The sequence below is a fragment of the Nilaparvata lugens genome, chromosome 13 (assembly GCF_014356525.2).
Source record: "Nilaparvata lugens isolate BPH chromosome 13, ASM1435652v1, whole genome shotgun sequence".
NCBI lineage: Eukaryota > Metazoa > Arthropoda > Insecta > Hemiptera > Delphacidae > Nilaparvata > Nilaparvata lugens.
In genome coordinates this window covers 22,679,693-22,696,805 of record NC_052516.1, presented here as the reverse complement: position 1 = coordinate 22,696,805, position 17,113 = coordinate 22,679,693, and the positions used below count along the sequence as shown (strand labels likewise).

Here is a 17,113-nt window from a genome sequence, read left to right as displayed (position 1 = left end):
CTTTTGTATCTACAGAAAAGCAACGTGTTTTATCCGCAAAGATACACACGGAGCTTCAATGTCTCTTTCCATAAGCAACAAATGCTCTTTTGTATCTTCTCAAATTAGCGTGTTGCATCCGCAAAGATACACAGGAAGCTTCAATGTATCTTTTCATAAGCAACAGATGCTCTTTTGTATCTTCTCAAAAGCAACGTGTTTTATCCGCAAAGATACACACGGAGCTTCAAGGTATCTTCCAAAAGCAACGTGTTGCATCCGAGAATATACACATGGAGCTACAATGTATCTTTCCATAAGCAACTGATGCTCTTTTGTATCTTCTTAAAAGTGCAACGTGTTGCATCCGCAAAGATACATATGGAGCTTCAATGTATCTTTCCATAAGCAACAGAGCTCTTTTGTATCTTCCAAAAGCAACGTGTTGCATCCGAGAATATACACATGGAGCTTCAATGTATCTTTCCATAAGCAACAGATGCGCTTTTGTATCTTCTGAAAAGCAACGTGTTGCATCCGAAAAGATACTCATGGAGCTTCAATGTCTCTTTCCATAAGCAACAAATGCTCTTTTGTACCTTCTCAAATTAGCGTGTTGCATCCGCAAAGATACACATGAAGCTTCAATGTATCTTTTCATAAGCAACAGATGCTCTTTTGTATCTTCTCAAAAACAACGTGTTGTATCCGCAAAAATACACCTGGAGCTTCAAGGTATCTTCCAAAAGCAACGTGTTGCATCCGAGAATATACACATGGAGCTACAATGTATCTTTCCATAAGCAACAAATGCTCTTTTGTATTTTCTGAAAAGCAACGTGTTGCATCCGCAAAGATACACATGAAGCTCCAATGTATCTTTCCATAAGCAACTGATGCTCTTTTGTATCTTCTCAAAAGTGCAACACGTTGCATCCGAAAAGATACATATGGAGCTTCAATGTATCTTTCCATAAGCAACAGATGCTCTCTTGTATCTTCTCAAAAGCAACGTGTTGCATCCCCAAAGATACACAAGGAGCTTTTTGGAGTTACGTCCTTTTAGCACAACACAGCCTTTCAGCTGACACTCGTTCAACATGCTTTTTCCATAGTTGGTGATACGTTGTAACTCTTTCATTCATGGAGAATCTCAGTGTGTAGGGAGGTTCCTCCATCTTGAGATCTAGGGCCACATTTGTGACTGTATAAGCCTCCTATATACTGATGTCCACGTTAATATAGGAGAACAGAGGATTCTCTGATTTGCCAGTGCCTTCCATAGAGAGGATAGCTGCTATCTTATAATAGTATGCAGTGGCAAGGCAGAGAATTAGCAAACGCTACTCTCCTATCTTCCTATTACCTCACTATAGTGAAGCCTACGTTATAATAATGGCAGTGGAGAAAGATAGGGGAACAGCATTACCGTTTCTCTCCCTTAATTAATTATACTTCTACATCGTTGAAGACAAATTTAGTAACGTTGCAGAGCTATAGTGAGGTCCACGTTATAATGGCAGTGGAGAAAGATAGGGGGAAAACGTTGCCGATCCTCTGTATTGTCAATGCCTCCTATAGACGGTAGCTGATACAGGTTTATTGATTTAATATTAACTGTTCATTCTCGTTTGAAACAATCAATTATATTCTATTCTTTATTCATTTATACAATAAGTACATTATCAAAATGATAGGGAGAGGAAAAATAAGGTAACCTTGTGCTATTCTTATTAAAATTATTATCAAACGAAAATCCAAATTAAGTGCTGTAATTCACCCCGAAGACTTCTGCTACTGCAAATATTGACAACAGGGTGAACAGCTAGATGGAAATTCGATGAGCGCTACTATTCAAAAATTATTTGTCAGCCCGGGAACAAACAAATAATCAGGAGTTGTCAATATTTGCAGTAGCAGAAGTTTTCGGGGTGAATTACAGTATTTAATTTGGATTTTCGTTTAATAATTATTATTCATTAATTAGCATTTGAACAATTGCAACTTCCAATTTATTTCTATCTGTAGCTTGTGCTATTCCTCTCCCAAATTTAGATAACACATAGTCCGAAATAGGTTACGTCTTGTAGTTATTCAATTCACAAAATGTTCAGTCCTCAAGTATTTTCACAAAGTAGATTTTCAGATTTAGATGTTTCAAAACTAAACATAGAGGAAATAATAAGCAAGGAATTATATTTTTCACTAATTTCATAATGAATTTTCATAATTAAGATGAAATATTTTGTTAAGTATTAATTCTACATTGTTAAAAGACGATCTGGCATCAGAGCAAAACGAGAAAGAGATATCGCTATCTGCTTTATCGAATGATAGACAAGGATAGCAATACCATTGCAAATCAAAAACTGTCATTATAAAGTTGACCTCACTATACATTATTTACACATTAGATAGAGGAGACCGGAGCTAGATTGGACAATTTTCATAGAAACACTCCCAGCACATTAATTTGAAAGGTGATCACTGTAAAGCACATACCAATCGAAAGTTTAGAATTTTTTATTGCTTTTACACAAAGATTGATTTTACCAAAATTTAGAGTTGGAAACCCATCTCAGTTATAATTGTCCAAACTATACTCACTATACAGAGTGTTTCAGAAGTAGTGTCGAAAATTTTTGGATATTGTTCCTGGATGATCACAAATATCATATTTTAAGTGTCCAAAACTCAGCGGTTATCCTTATAGCTCCCATTAAGTTTTTTCACTTAGGAATGTATATCTCAAGAACGAAATGATGTATTGATCTGAAATTTGGCATGAATGTTTATGCTATAAAGACTCAACTTTAAAAAATAAAATAAACAAATTTCGATGTACGTATTCAAAATGGCGGCCATTTTTTATATTTGATTGAAAATTTCACGAAAACCGTTCACTTAACAGAAAATTTACACGAGACAAATAAGTTAGCAAATTTTATCAAGACTTCAAGGATACCTCATCTATTAAGATTGGTCAGAGAATAACAAAGAAATTAATTATTTTTGTACAGCATGCATGATCTTGAACAAAAAAGATCATCTGAAAAACATTGTAAAATTAGCTGGATGGCCATATGGAGCCATACCGAGTTTCAAACCTTCATTTAAATACAAAATTGGAATAAAAAAATTAATATTGATGTTAAAATTGTGAAAAGTGGTCATGCATGCTGTACAAAAATAATTAATTTGTTATTCTCTGACCAATCTTAATAAATGAGGTATCCTTGAAATCTTGATAAAATTTGCTAACTTTTTTGTCTCGTGTAAATTTTCTGTAAAGTGAACGGTTTTCGTGAAATTTCCAATCAAAAATTTAAAATGGCTGCCATTTCGAAAATTTACATCAAATTTTTTTTTGAGTCTTCATAGCATAAATATTCATGCCAAATTTAAGATCAATACATCATTTCGTTCTTGAGATATACATTCCCAAGTGAAAAAAACAAAATTGCAGCTATAAGGATAACCGCTGAGTTTTGGACACTCAAAATACGACATTTGTAGTCTCCTATCATCCAGAAACAATACCCTAAAATGTTCGACACTACTTCTGAAATACCCTGTATACTGGTTAACATTGGACGAATTAGGAAGGCAATGCTTTGGACAGATGAAAAAACTTTCAAATGATTTATTTTGAATACGATTTTATTATTAAAACTGTCACCATATTTGTTGAGCTTGTTGAATAAACAATATTTTCTATAGGAAAATATAAAAATTCACGCCACTTCTGTTTACATTGATCCATATGTTTATAAGAAAGTTATAAAAGTCAGCGACATGCCACCGCCACGTCCGTGCCACGTCAGTTCTTCGCCACTTCAGTGTGAATTGGGCAACATTAGCTTTACTGTGTCCTACAGTCAATAATGAGGTGCTGAGGTGCGCATTATAATGGCAGCATTTGATAATTTGTGTTGCTATCCTTGACTATCAAGGATAAATCAGATAGTGTTATCTCTTTCTCGCTTTGCTCTGATGCCAGATCGCTTTTAAAAATGTAGAATTAATACTTAATTAACAAAATATTTCATCTCAATTATGAAAATCGAATATGAAATTATTTAAAAATATAAGTTCTTGCTTATTAAAATATAATCGATTATTTATCTTTCTCTACCTCTGCAACGTTGCTAGATCGTTTTTCCACAATGTAGAAATAAAATTAACAAAATATTTAATCTTAATTTTGGAAATGTATTATCAAAAAAATATAAGATATGACAAGTAGAATATAATTATTGATAATTTTAAACAAGAACTAACAGTTAATATTACATTGCATGTACCGTTTTCAGCTATCTTCTAATGTCAGTGGAAAAGATAGGGCAACATCGTGCCGACTCTCTGCCTTCTGTAGAAGATAGGTAGCTGATATCGTTATGACCTAACTGATGTAATATCCGTCAAGAGAATATAATTTTCAATTTTTTGATAATGCATTTCCATGATAATAGATATTTTGTTTTTCTACATTGTTGAAAAACTATCTGGCAACGTTGAGGAGCTAGGATATCGATTGATGGACTGAACCAATGTCAATTAAATGCTGCCATTTTTGCATGAACCTCACTATAGAAGAAGATATTTTTTTCATATTAAGGGTATTATATAACAAACGTTACCATTGCAACAACGGAGCCAGTCTTCAGTTATCCATTTTTACAATTAAGCAACTTATTTGTATGTAATACCTAGTTGTTTTTATTTATGACAGACCAATGAGAAATTTGTAATTCAGATGTACCAGTATGTCCCTTCAGTTTGAATTTGAGGTAAAAAACATCAAAGTAATCACTATTTTCAATGCTTAAAACAGTATCAAAAAATTTTTTTTCAAACCATGCTTTTCAGACCCTTTTAATTTTTCTATAGAATATAACTTGAATTCAGTGTTTTTCATTAGACTGCTTATGTACTCATGTGGTATGTCCATTGGTATGATATACACTGTGTTTTCTGTTCTGAAACATACGTTTTCAAACCCTTCACAGTTGAAAAAAAATTCATCGTCACGTTTTGTCCTTGTGAACATTAATTCGTTATGTTCTTCTTCTCCTTCTCCTCCTCCTCCTCCTCCTTCTTCTTCTCCTCCTTCTTCTTCTTCTTTTTCTTTTTCCTCTTCTTGTTTATCGTCTAATTCTCCTACAGTGAAAATTCGAGGAACAATTACATCAGAAAACGTATGTGATAACTTCTCTTCAAAGCCCAATAGATTGTGTAAGATCGAAATTTTTTCCTCAGCAGTTAGCAAATGAGACTTTGACAAACCTTTTTCATATTGTTCCTTATCAATTGTCAAAAATCGCAGATGTCTTTTGATGCAATTGAAATATCCTCCCTGTTGCTGCAAATCAATGTTTCTGCGACATGACTCTTCCAGAGCCCATTTTTCTACATGTTTGAAAACCTCCAGTTCAGACTCCAATTTTAACGAGTCCAACTTCAAAATTGCTTCCAGTGTATGAATATCAGTGGTTAAAAACTTTTCGCTCTGCATTACCTCTCTGGTTTTCTCTTGAAAGACTGCCAAACAGATTTTTTCAACGTCTGGAATGTTATTAAGGCGTGAAAACTCAAACACTTCGATTACTTCAGTAACAGACAAATTGTCTTTGATGTATTGAACACATTTCGGCATAAGATCAGGAATGACATACTTCCAAGAGGCTAAATATACTGAGCACGCATGTAGACCTGATGTGAAAACCACATTATCTGTATAGATAAATTGTTTCATACCTTGAAATTCATCTGGTTCAACGTCGATGACCTCGTAAGTTACACAATTTTTGCTGTCAAGTCCATCGTACAACATATCTCGAAAAACAGGACTCGAGATTCCAAACAACAGTTTATGTCCTTTGATTTTGCACTTTTTCTCGCCAACCAGAAATTCACAATCACTTAAATCGTCGTTGTTGAGGCACAGTTCTAAATTGCTTTTCAAAGTCGAACTCATAACTGCTCAATTATAATGAATGTTTATAGTTTGTAGGCCTATAAAATTAATCCACCAGTATAGCGTAGCCTTCACTTGATGTTATATTATTCAATTCGAATACAACACGAAGAAAATTCAACCTATATTACAATAAAGATTTATTTGAACATTATCGCACCACCCAGAAAGATCAATGAGAATTGTTGAGGCTATGCACTCTGTATAGTAATTTGAGAATATTGATCTGAAACTCTCTCAAGTAGATAATTATTATCAAATACTTTGAAGTAGGTACGATATCACAAGCCACAGATAAGATTACTTATTCTTCTTCTGCTTTTCAAGTTCACAATTCACATTGACACTGTAATTAATATATTGATTGTATACCAACCTCTTTGTATGTTTCATGGAAACAAACACATATAAAATATTCTATTCTAATTCTACAATAATAATTTCCACTTGAAACGTTCCGTGCTTTCTTCTTTTTATCAAGAATGAAAATATAATTATATAGTGATGACCAATTTAAAATGTTTTAAAAGCTATATATTATATCCTATCACGTTTATCGAAGTTGCTGTTACTCTCTTGAAGTTCAAATTGTACACTTCTAAGTTGAAATCTTCACATTATGTAACAATTTCTTATTATCTTTAATCGGCAACAATGCTGATTATAAATTATTTTAGAATAGTAGTACGGTAGAAAAAGGAAAGAATAAGATAGTCTATCCGTTCTGTTTTGGATTTTCTAATTCAAGTAGGCCTAATGGATGTAAATATTATTTCAAACGACTTTGAATAATAGTCTACAAAATAAATAAAAACAGAAGTAGAATTGTCAACCAAATAGAAAGTGGTTGACAATTTCTTTTAGCGTTATGGAAATACCACATAGTATTATGGAAAAATACCATATTTTATTATGTAAAAACACATCACTCATAACACAACTATAATGTCTACAAAATAGTAAATTGTTTATATTTAACTTTCTTCAATAATTTTATCCCTGTTGTGAATATCTTCTTTCGCCGAAGCCTTATGTTAGGTATTAGCTAGTAGATGACATATTAATTTAAATTCTAAATCAAGTAATTATTATACAATTTTAGTACATTCATTCATTTTTTTCAAATAATTTTTTTATAATTTTCAGACGACCAGCCGGTAGGATGACAGTACAAGAGCAGAAACTAGAAGGAGAGTTTAGGTACATAAACTCTCGACTCATTGCCAACTCAGAGGAGGTGGCCTTCTATATGGGAAACAATCGAGAGAAACTCACACTGTTGGCTGCTTTCCAGAAACTGGTGAGTTCTTTTATTCATTTAATCATTCATCCACCCATTTCATGCAATCATGCAAACATTCGTTCAATCATACAAACAATCATTCATTCATTCATTCATTTTAAATATTTGAAACAATGATCAATTCATGCTTGTTTATTTGTATTCCAGACAGACCACATGAGACATTTCTTGGAGTTCAGGGTGCTAATGGGTACAGTTGATAATTTGGTTGCCAAGTGTGAGTATTTACTTCCAGTTCATAACTCTATCCCAATTAATACTTTATAAACATAATTGAATTGTGATTCTCAATAAGATTTTCAGTTTATTCCACTGGATATTCACTACTCAATACTCAATTTAAGAATTGATCTTACAATGGAAAGTTTTAACTAACAAATTCTTAATAATGTTAAGAAGCTGTCAAGATTTCAAATTTCAAAATGGGTCTGTAAACTATTCAAGATTACTCTCCAAAGTATTTTGTTGAGTTATTCAAGATTGTCAGTTTGGTGTAAGGGTGAGCATTCCTGACTGGCTATTGGGAGGTACCGGGTTCGATTCCCGGGCTGGCAACTAATTTTTGGATAGTAGTTCTCATCGAATTTCCATCTAGCTGTTAACTCTGTTGTTAATGTCTGCAGTAGCAGAAGTCTTCGGGGTGATTTACAGCATTTATTTAGGATTTTCGTTAAAATAATAATTATATATTAATTAGCATTTGAATAAATGCATTCTCTATTTAATTCCATCTGTTATTCAAGATTATACAGATTTTTCAATTTTGAACCTAGAACTACTCAAGAGTAATTGAACTAATCGATGTTTTATTGTACAGTATTTTTTTCTGAATCAACAGTTGGCGAGTTCTGAAGTTTTTGTATTTATAGTGAGGTCAATGTTATAACAATGACAGTATTTGATTAACTTTGATGCTGCTATCCTTGTCTATTATTCGACAAAGCAGGTAGTACTATCCTTTTCTAGCTCCGCAACAATGCCAAATCTGTTTTTGACAATGTAGAAATATAATTTAATTAGGCAGAGAATCAGCAACGCTGTTTTTCTATCTTTATTCACTGCCATTATAACGTGGACCTCACTATAGAATTGACTCAAGTCTTTTTATCAAATCAAGTAATTCAATGTAGAATTAATTTTTTTTTTGCTTTTAATTGCAGATTTGGCAACAATTGTTGGTTTCTATGCGGTTAGTATGCCTTTCATGGATGCCTCTCACCTGGTGCTAGCTCATGCTTCGAAGGATGACAGGTTCAAGGTATTTATTAACCTCAAATAATTAAATATATTTAATCTTTCATATTTATATCATAATATTGTTTCAACTGTCCGATTTGTTATTAATTTGTAGTAACTAATGAATGTTTGACTAACGTATGATGGTCAGTGAGTTTAATAGATTACCTTCTACTCAACCTTTGCCACTCCAATATGTTCCGACATACCGGTATTCGAATACAAGTATTATTGACCTTCTCTGATACAACACTCTACCTTCGCCGTTCCAATATGTTTGGTCACATTTCAACACATGCATTATTTTCAACACTCTCATTTTTCATGGTATACTTTCATGATAAATTTCACTCCACATGGATGCAAATAACAACTTTAGTTTGCTAATGTGATAATACTTTAGTTGATGTTGATGGCTCAATATGTACAATATTATTTTCTTCAATATTTGTAATTGATTAATACTGATGCGGAACTGAAAATAATTATTTATTTCTCAAGTTTTATTTAATTTTATAATGTCAATTTTTGTAAATGTTACCATAGGCAACAGCCTAGTAACAATTGTCAATAAATATCTTATCTTAGCTACCTTCTCTTTTACAATCTACCGCCGCTCCACTATATTTTTGACCCTATTCCACTTTAACCCTAATCGAAATTGTTTCATATAAGGGTGACATTCATTCAGTTGATCAAGAATCAAGCTCTTCTTCTCCTCCTTTTACTTCTTTATCCCTCTTTTTCTTCTCATGTCTTCTTCTACTTCTTCCCCTCCTTCTCCTCTTCTCCTTCTTCCCCTCCTCCTCCTCCTCTTCTTCTTCATCCCCTTGTTTTTCAAATAGTTTGTTGTTTTTCAAAAAAATGTCTTGCATGCAATTTACAATAACCCTTGTTTCTGTTTCACAGCAATACTACGCGTCAGGTCGTATGCTTGTGAAACTGGCGGAAGCAATCGGTCGACTGGTGTTGGCCGGCAGGGAGATGACCCGACTGGCTGGGTTCACGGCAAGAGTCACCGAAATCATCACCGTCCTTAAGGACATCAACCAAGGACACTACAAGCGCACCATGGTTGACAGCAAAGGATCCACCAATCCTGCCATCGAGAACGGCAAGGAGAATGGAGTTGCTGGTTAGTATTTGTTTATTCATTCAATTTATTTATCTTTAATACCATCAAGGAAAGAATTGGCTTATACACGTACGGGATAGAAAATTCACGTCGTTCGTATTTTTAAATGGATATGATTATTTGAAATTGGGACATTCATTTTGATTTTACCCTGTTCTTTATAAATTATCACCTAATCACTTTAATCCTATAATCTATAATATAATAAAGGAAAGAACTGGCTTATACACTTACGGGATAAGAAATTCACGAATCATGCATCATCACGTCTCAACTAGTCAACTGATCAACTTGAAATTTTCCATATACATTCTCAATTTACCGAGGATGGTTATAGGCCTATTTTCAATTCTTCAAGATGTCAGTTTGTCAAGTTTTCAATAAGACCATTGAGTAGCACGGGTTACCTGCTAGTTTATAATAATCATACACTGAGTGTCCCATGAAAGATGTAACAGTCGAACACCTTAAATAGTACAGTTTCTTATATCGACCTTAGTTTTCGAGATCTATCAATTTTTCAATATTTTTGAAATAGGAGCCTACCCACCCTTATTAAAACGTCAATAACTAGACAACTATCAGTCAAAATCTAATTATAAGGATATGGTTGGAAACAGGAAGAAATTTATATCAAGATTCATATAATTTGTTCCTTTGTTTGATGTTTTTGAACTTTTTATAAGCTCTTTAGTTGAAAAAGTACATTTGTCGAGTTTAGAGCCAAATTTCAAACAGTTTTTCTTAATTTTTTCCAGGACTAAAGATCGCTCTGTAGTTATGAAAGGTTTGTCAAATAATTATTATTAAACGAAAATCCAAATTAAAAGCGGTAATTCACCCCGAAGACTTCTGCTACTGCAAATATTGACAACAGGGTAAACAGCTAGATAGAAATTCGATGAGCGCTACTATTCAAAAATTATTTGTCAGTCCGGGAATCGAACCCAGTACCTCACAATTGCCGGTCATGGAAGCTTACCCTTACTTAATTCTTGAATCATCGAATTTCCATCTAGCTGTTTACCATGTTGTCAATATTTGCAATAGCAGAAGTCTTCGGGGTGAATTACAGAATTTAATTTGGATTTTCGTTTAATAATAATTATTAATCCATTAGCATGTGAATAATTGTAATATCTCAGTAATTTCCATCAGTAGACCGATTTGTCAAATGTTCACTTTCTTTATGTATATTTTACTTATCTTTGTTTCTTTCATTTATTGGTTACTGTCACTTGCCACTTGGTTTTTCTATCGTTTTCAATCTATCATTCGTTTTTATTGTGTTGCAGTTTCGAACGGCATAACAACACCTCTCATTCCGAACTCTGGCAAGATCATATTCCAGGACAACATCATCAGATTCAACAAGGTGCCTCTGGTCACACCAAATGGAGACTTACTCGTCAAGGAGCTCTCATTTGAGGTCTGTTCACTTTTTATTCCGTTTTAGAGACTATTTTCTAACGTAGCTTGATATATACAGGGTGGTGAAAATTATGGTGCCAGCGTTATATTTCTTAGACAAGGCTGATTTGACAATAGGTTACATTGGGGAACTACCTGACCTGACCATTCATCAGACTTGAGCCAGCCAGGTTTATTTATTTACAATGCAAATGACACTATTGTAATAACATTGGAAGATAAAATAATAAGATAGTCCTTAGCTATTTTTTCCAAATTTATAGGTGACAAAGTCCAAGATAAGGTTAGAATTTCATGTGTACAATCTTCATAAAATTTTAGTCCAAAAATAAACATGAAAACTAAATTTTGAATTTAGATGGTTTGAATTAATAAATTGATAAGAAATATTTCACTCAATTACCAGTTGTAACGAATAATATTGAGTTATTTGAGAAAATTTGGGACCATTCAAGAAATACAAACTTGTAGACTAAACTCTGCACATTTATGACCATTGATATATTTACTACTTACTTACTCCTTGGCGCTAAAGCTCAAGCCTTGACCTCCTTCAAAAAGCCTCTCCATTCGTCTCTATCGGCAGCCTTACGTCTCCATCCCCTGACACCCAGCTTCCTAATGTCGTCCTCCACATCCTCCAGCCAACGCTTTCTCGGACGTCCTCTCAGCCTTCTCCCTCCTGGGTTGCTCCTGAATTCTGAATTGATATATTAAGGTCACTCGATATTTTTATAATTATTGGGGATCTTATTCGAATTAAAAAAACTACTGTTCCCTCGCATCAAAATTTTGTTCCGCCATATGGGATCCGTCATTTTGAATCTAACTTCATATCTTTAAATAGGATATGATACATGATTTCGATACAGAATTTCAAGAGTAAAGGAAAAGCGAAACCCGCACATCGATATCTCGAACAGTTTCAAAGTTATTCACATGCAAAGATACTAATAAATCATAAAATATTTCTTCAAATATAGTTTTTACTTTCTTTGCCCTATTACCATAGGTAAGGAAAGAATTGCTTTCCAAAAAAATTAAGGTACCCCAATTTCAAGTTTTTTATACGTTTCAAGGTCCCCTGAGTCCAAAAACATGATTTTTGGGTGTTGGTCTGTGTGTGTGTGTATGTGTGTATGTCTGTGAACACGATAACTCCATTCCTAATTAACCGATTGACTTGAAATTTTAAACGTAAGGTCCTTATACCATGAGCACCCGACAATAAGAAATTCAATAAAATTCAATTCAAGATGGCGGAAAAAATGGCGGATAATTACTAAAAAAACATGTTTTTCACGATTTTCTCAAAAACGGCTTTAACTATTTTCTTCAAATTTATACCATGGATAGCAATTTATAAGCCCTATCAACTGACATGAGTCTCATTTATGCAAAAATTGCAGGAGCTCCGTAATATCATTGAGAAAAATTGCGGATAATTTCTAAAAAACCATGTTTTTCACGGTTTTTTCGAAAACGGCCTTAACGATTTTCTTCAAATTTATATCATGGATAGCTATTTAAAAGCCCTATCAACTGACATGAGTCTCATCTCTGGGAAAATTGCAGGAGCTCCGTAATATTCTTGAGAAAAATGGCGGATAATTACTAAAAAAAACATGTTTTTCACGATTTTCTCAAAAATAACTTGACTGGTTTTTTCAAATTCATACCCTGTATAGTTATTTATCAGCTCTATCAACTGGCATGAGTCTCCCTTCTGGGAAACTAATGGGGGGGTTCACCCCATCCTTGAGAAATGGACTTAGTAACCTCCTTCTCGTTCATGTGGTAGATAGGTAGCGCAGTTCATAAAAAGAACACATAGTCGTGATATTCCATCTGTAGAAAAGCTGTTTTGACGACTTTAGAAAAATTACGACAAAAAATGATCCAATTTCACAACAATTCGATGATATAGTTTTTTCAATTGTTCTTTCCATCACGAACTGCTTGTAAATGATCACTTCCAGATACTTAAATCACGAAAGACTGCTATTCAATGATTTATTTCAGCCAAAAAAATACATTAAGTACATTAGGCTAGGTCAATTTACAGATAAGTCATATTATTACAATAAAAAATATATTATCAACTTGAATTATTATCATAGAATGCACTAAACTTAGTCTTTGGGAATATAATACATGCAAAATACGTTTTAATCCTCAGAGATGAAATTAGTATAGCCTAAAAATGCTATGTCGTAATTCAAGTATTTGAAAGTGTTGATGAAGGATTATAATTGGGCTACATAGGTTGTTTAATTATTATAGAAATTTCTATCATCATCTTTTTATTTATAAAAAAATTAAATGAGGGTAGCCTACTAGTGATTTTTTTATAATAATAAAACAATTTGAATAGATGTAGTTGATAAACTTATGAGTCTATGTAATGTGTCAAAGTTGAGGCGTTCCATGCAAATGGAATAGCGCTTTTCAAGATTCAACTTATATTTTCGATTTATTTATAATTCATTTGTTATATTACACTTTTCTATTTTGAATGATGTCATCAATTGAGATATCACAGCTCCATAGATCTGTCGTCAATACTCGTCATTACATAACTATAATAATAATAAAAAATAATAATTTTTTTTGTCAAAGAACAATTACAAAATTGCATTAGACAATGCCAGAGTATTTAAAAGAAACATTACATTAATAATTTGGGTGGAAATCCCACTCAATACAAATTTATAGCATCTAGGTAGAGCTCATGAGTAACAAATTTAATCTTATACGCATATCAGTATAATATATACAGTATTTTATAAGACAAAACATTAATTGAAGGAGTTTTCATAAAATTCAGTCAAACTATAAAATGGGTTGTCACTTAGGAAATTGTTTATTGCCTTTCTAAAACTAGGATAAGGTAGATCTCTGACATATGATGGCAAATGATTGAAAAGTCTTATTCTCACATTAAAATGGCTTTTCAAAGTCCTTGATAACTAATGAATAACGTCTCAGAGACTCAAAACTATTCAAAATATTAATGTCTTTAGAATTCCATTATAATTTAGCGTCTCAAAATACTAATCTTCTTGTTGAAATTCTATTACAATTTCTCATATTCATTCCGTTTTCTGCAGGTTACATACCCGCACACGAGGGAAGAGATGCTACGACGAGGCAAGACAGATGCTGACCTCACCCAACACTTGGAGCGGGTGCAGTTGTCATACCTGTTGCAACGTGATAATGGCTGGGACACCATCGCTGACTGGATAGACGTGCTCAGTGGTGGAGAGAAACAACGTATTGCGGTCAGTATGCAGTTCGGAGTACACCTAAACATTTATGTAGATCTTGTCTCTTTTCTATTTAGGGCTACTTGTAATATAGAAATACAAATCTCAGTACTCTTTTTTTTAAATTATTTTATCACATGTTTCAACATTGATGCCATTTTCAAGTGATTTGAAATGATAAGAGCAATAAATCCTATTAAATAATGGAAATAGAATCCTATTAAATTAATACTGCTGGAAGATTCATAATTTTGATATACTGCTGGAAGATTCTTATTTTTGATTTATTTATTTACTTCAAATCACTTGAAAATGGCATGAATGTCCGAAACATGTTGTGATAAAATAATTCGAAAAAAGGATACTGAGATTTGTATTTCTATGTATGTGTAGATCTCTAAACTAACGTAGGGCCTCATCTGTTATTGAAGACATGCTCACCTGGGTCCGATCAATTCGTTGCCCACGTTTTGTACAGGGTTGGTGAAAATTATGGGAACAGCTTCCTTTCTCTTACAATGGGAATTTGTAGGTTCCATTGGGGATCCTATTGAATTGAGAAAACTAATTCTCTTTCGCTTTAAAATTTTGGTCCGCCATTTTTTATCCAACTTCATTTTCTTAGATGGGAAAGTGGTCATGTGATACATGATTTCTTTTCAAGAGAAAAAGAATGGCGAGAAGCGCAAATCGATATATGGAATCGTTTCAAAGTTATTCACATTAAAATATACTAATAAAATTATATATAATAATTCAAAAATGATTTTTGTGTGTTTTGAATTGTAAATTGAGTGTGTAACTGAAGAATGTTAAGTGACACATAACCTAGCTACATTTGGACTGTTGCATAAATTAGAATTGGAACAGTTTTGGGCGTAAGTTAGCCTGTGGTACTTTTCTGTAATTTGTGTAATTCTGAATGATTAAATAAATAAAATAAATTATACAAAAATGGAATAGATGAATACATTGGAAATCTAAAAAAGTCGAAATTATCAGATTTCAGTTTTTTAAGACTCTGTAAACACCTATAAGCTTGGTTTACACTAGTAGAGCTAGTGGTCGAGTAACTGGCATACTAACTCTACCGAGCTAACTCTACTCTATTAACTTGGTCGAGTAACTCACTACAATATAGTAGGTAAAGTATGTTGTCCAGTGAACAGAACTAACCATAAAATGTCAATACTTTCCAATAAAAATTAAAACTTAAACACTTTAATAAATTAACACTTTTTAATAAATAACAATACTTTTTAAACTTGATAGCCTTCGGCACGACTCTGCTCTACTAGCTCGAGACTGTTTTCATTAGCATAGTAGTGGTAGCGTAGAGTGAGAAGCGGTGGTGGGGGAAGGCAAGTGGTAGAGTACTATCCCACGGTGCTATCCCACTCTACTCTACTAAAAACTAGTACTCTACCACGCACCTCAGTTCGCCATTTTGGACGAATGTACAAGTGCGGTTAGTGTAGACGTGGAGGGATCCATGTATGACTACTGTCGCGAGGCACAAATCACACTCTTCACTGTCAGTCATCGGCGCAGTCTGTGGAAACATCATGAGGTGAGATCTTCAAAAATAAATCATAAATCAGCTTCATGGAGAGGGAGTTGAATGAACAAGTTTTAAGATGATTGTATAATTAGAAGATCGATAAATTGTCTACAAGGCTGCTAGATTAATAGCGTTAATCTGTGAAGATATCAGATTCTAATTCGTTGTCTCAAAGTATTCAATTCAATTTTTCTTCGGTCTGTGACAAGTTTATATACTGGATAGACATTGTCGATTTATAAAACACAAAAGTTCAAATATAAAGCTGCCGATAAAATTCTTTGGGGTCTCTTTTTTGAAACCTTTCTACCATTTGAGTGGACTATAAAAGAACAATTAATGATAATATTCGTTTGATTCTCTTACAATATCGACGTTATATTTTACTTTATTCTTTCATTATTCAAACTCATTTTGTTATCTCATTGTTGAATAAACAATCTGTCTAGATAGTGACAAAGATTGAGAGAGAGCCCTATCATATTTTCAGCTCATGAAATATTTGAATGACAATGATGAATAATTTATTGCTTTCTAATGCTTCTCTATTGTACTTGATTTCTCTAATACCTTTGAACTGTTTTTTTTTCAGTACTACTTGCAAATGGACGGCCGGGGATCGTTTGAATTCAAGAAAATTGAACCAGATACTGAAGAATTCGGGTCATGAGATTAAAACGCAATTAAAGTGAATAATTAACACTATTTATGTTTAATAATGGATAGAGAACTGGATTTTAAAAACGATATTGCTATTTCTACTGTTTTATTATCTTATTATCATTGTGAATACATATTATTATTACCATCAGTTTCAAAAATTGGTGTCTATTTGTTTTAATCTACCTATTTTTTATTTATAATTGCTGAAAGCTTGGTCAATTGAGTCAGTCTTATTTTTCTAATTTATGGTGTGAAATGTTTATCTAGGATGGATCGAATTGTGTTACGGATCGTTGTGATATTGCTAAATGAATTAGATATGATTGATTATGTTTACCAGTTTTTTCTTCAAATAACCCCATTCAAGATTCCTTTCATAAATCTTAAATAAAACTATTGTATTCTCTTTGTTTTCAAATCCTTATTATCTTAGGTAAAATGTTTCTTTACAAGATTACTCGAGTTTGATAATGGTGTAACAAAGGAAACTAGTATTTTCAATAATTGTTTTGACAGTTCTTACTATTTTTCTTTGAATATCCTGTGGAACGCTATTTTA

At 33.0% G+C, this 17,113-nt stretch overlaps 1 protein-coding gene across 1 annotated transcript in view; it reads left to right on the top strand.

Moving 5' to 3' along the window:
* The window catches only part of LOC111054739 (ATP-binding cassette sub-family D member 3), a 50,585-nt gene extending 33,695 nt beyond the window's left edge, over nt 1-16,890 (top strand). The window contains exons 8-15 of the mRNA XM_039440395.1: nt 7,103-7,256; nt 7,407-7,476; nt 8,420-8,517; nt 9,405-9,630; nt 10,926-11,083; nt 14,103-14,349; nt 15,749-15,900; nt 16,484-16,890. Of these exons, the coding sequence (XP_039296329.1) occupies nt 7,103-7,256; nt 7,407-7,476; nt 8,420-8,517; nt 9,405-9,630; nt 10,926-11,083; nt 14,103-14,349; nt 15,749-15,900; nt 16,484-16,561 (1,183 nt within the window). The 3' untranslated portion in view covers nt 16,562-16,890. The remainder of the gene's footprint in view (nt 1-7,102; nt 7,257-7,406; nt 7,477-8,419; nt 8,518-9,404; nt 9,631-10,925; nt 11,084-14,102; nt 14,350-15,748; nt 15,901-16,483) is intronic.
* Nucleotides 16,891-17,113: the final 223 nt, after the last annotated feature.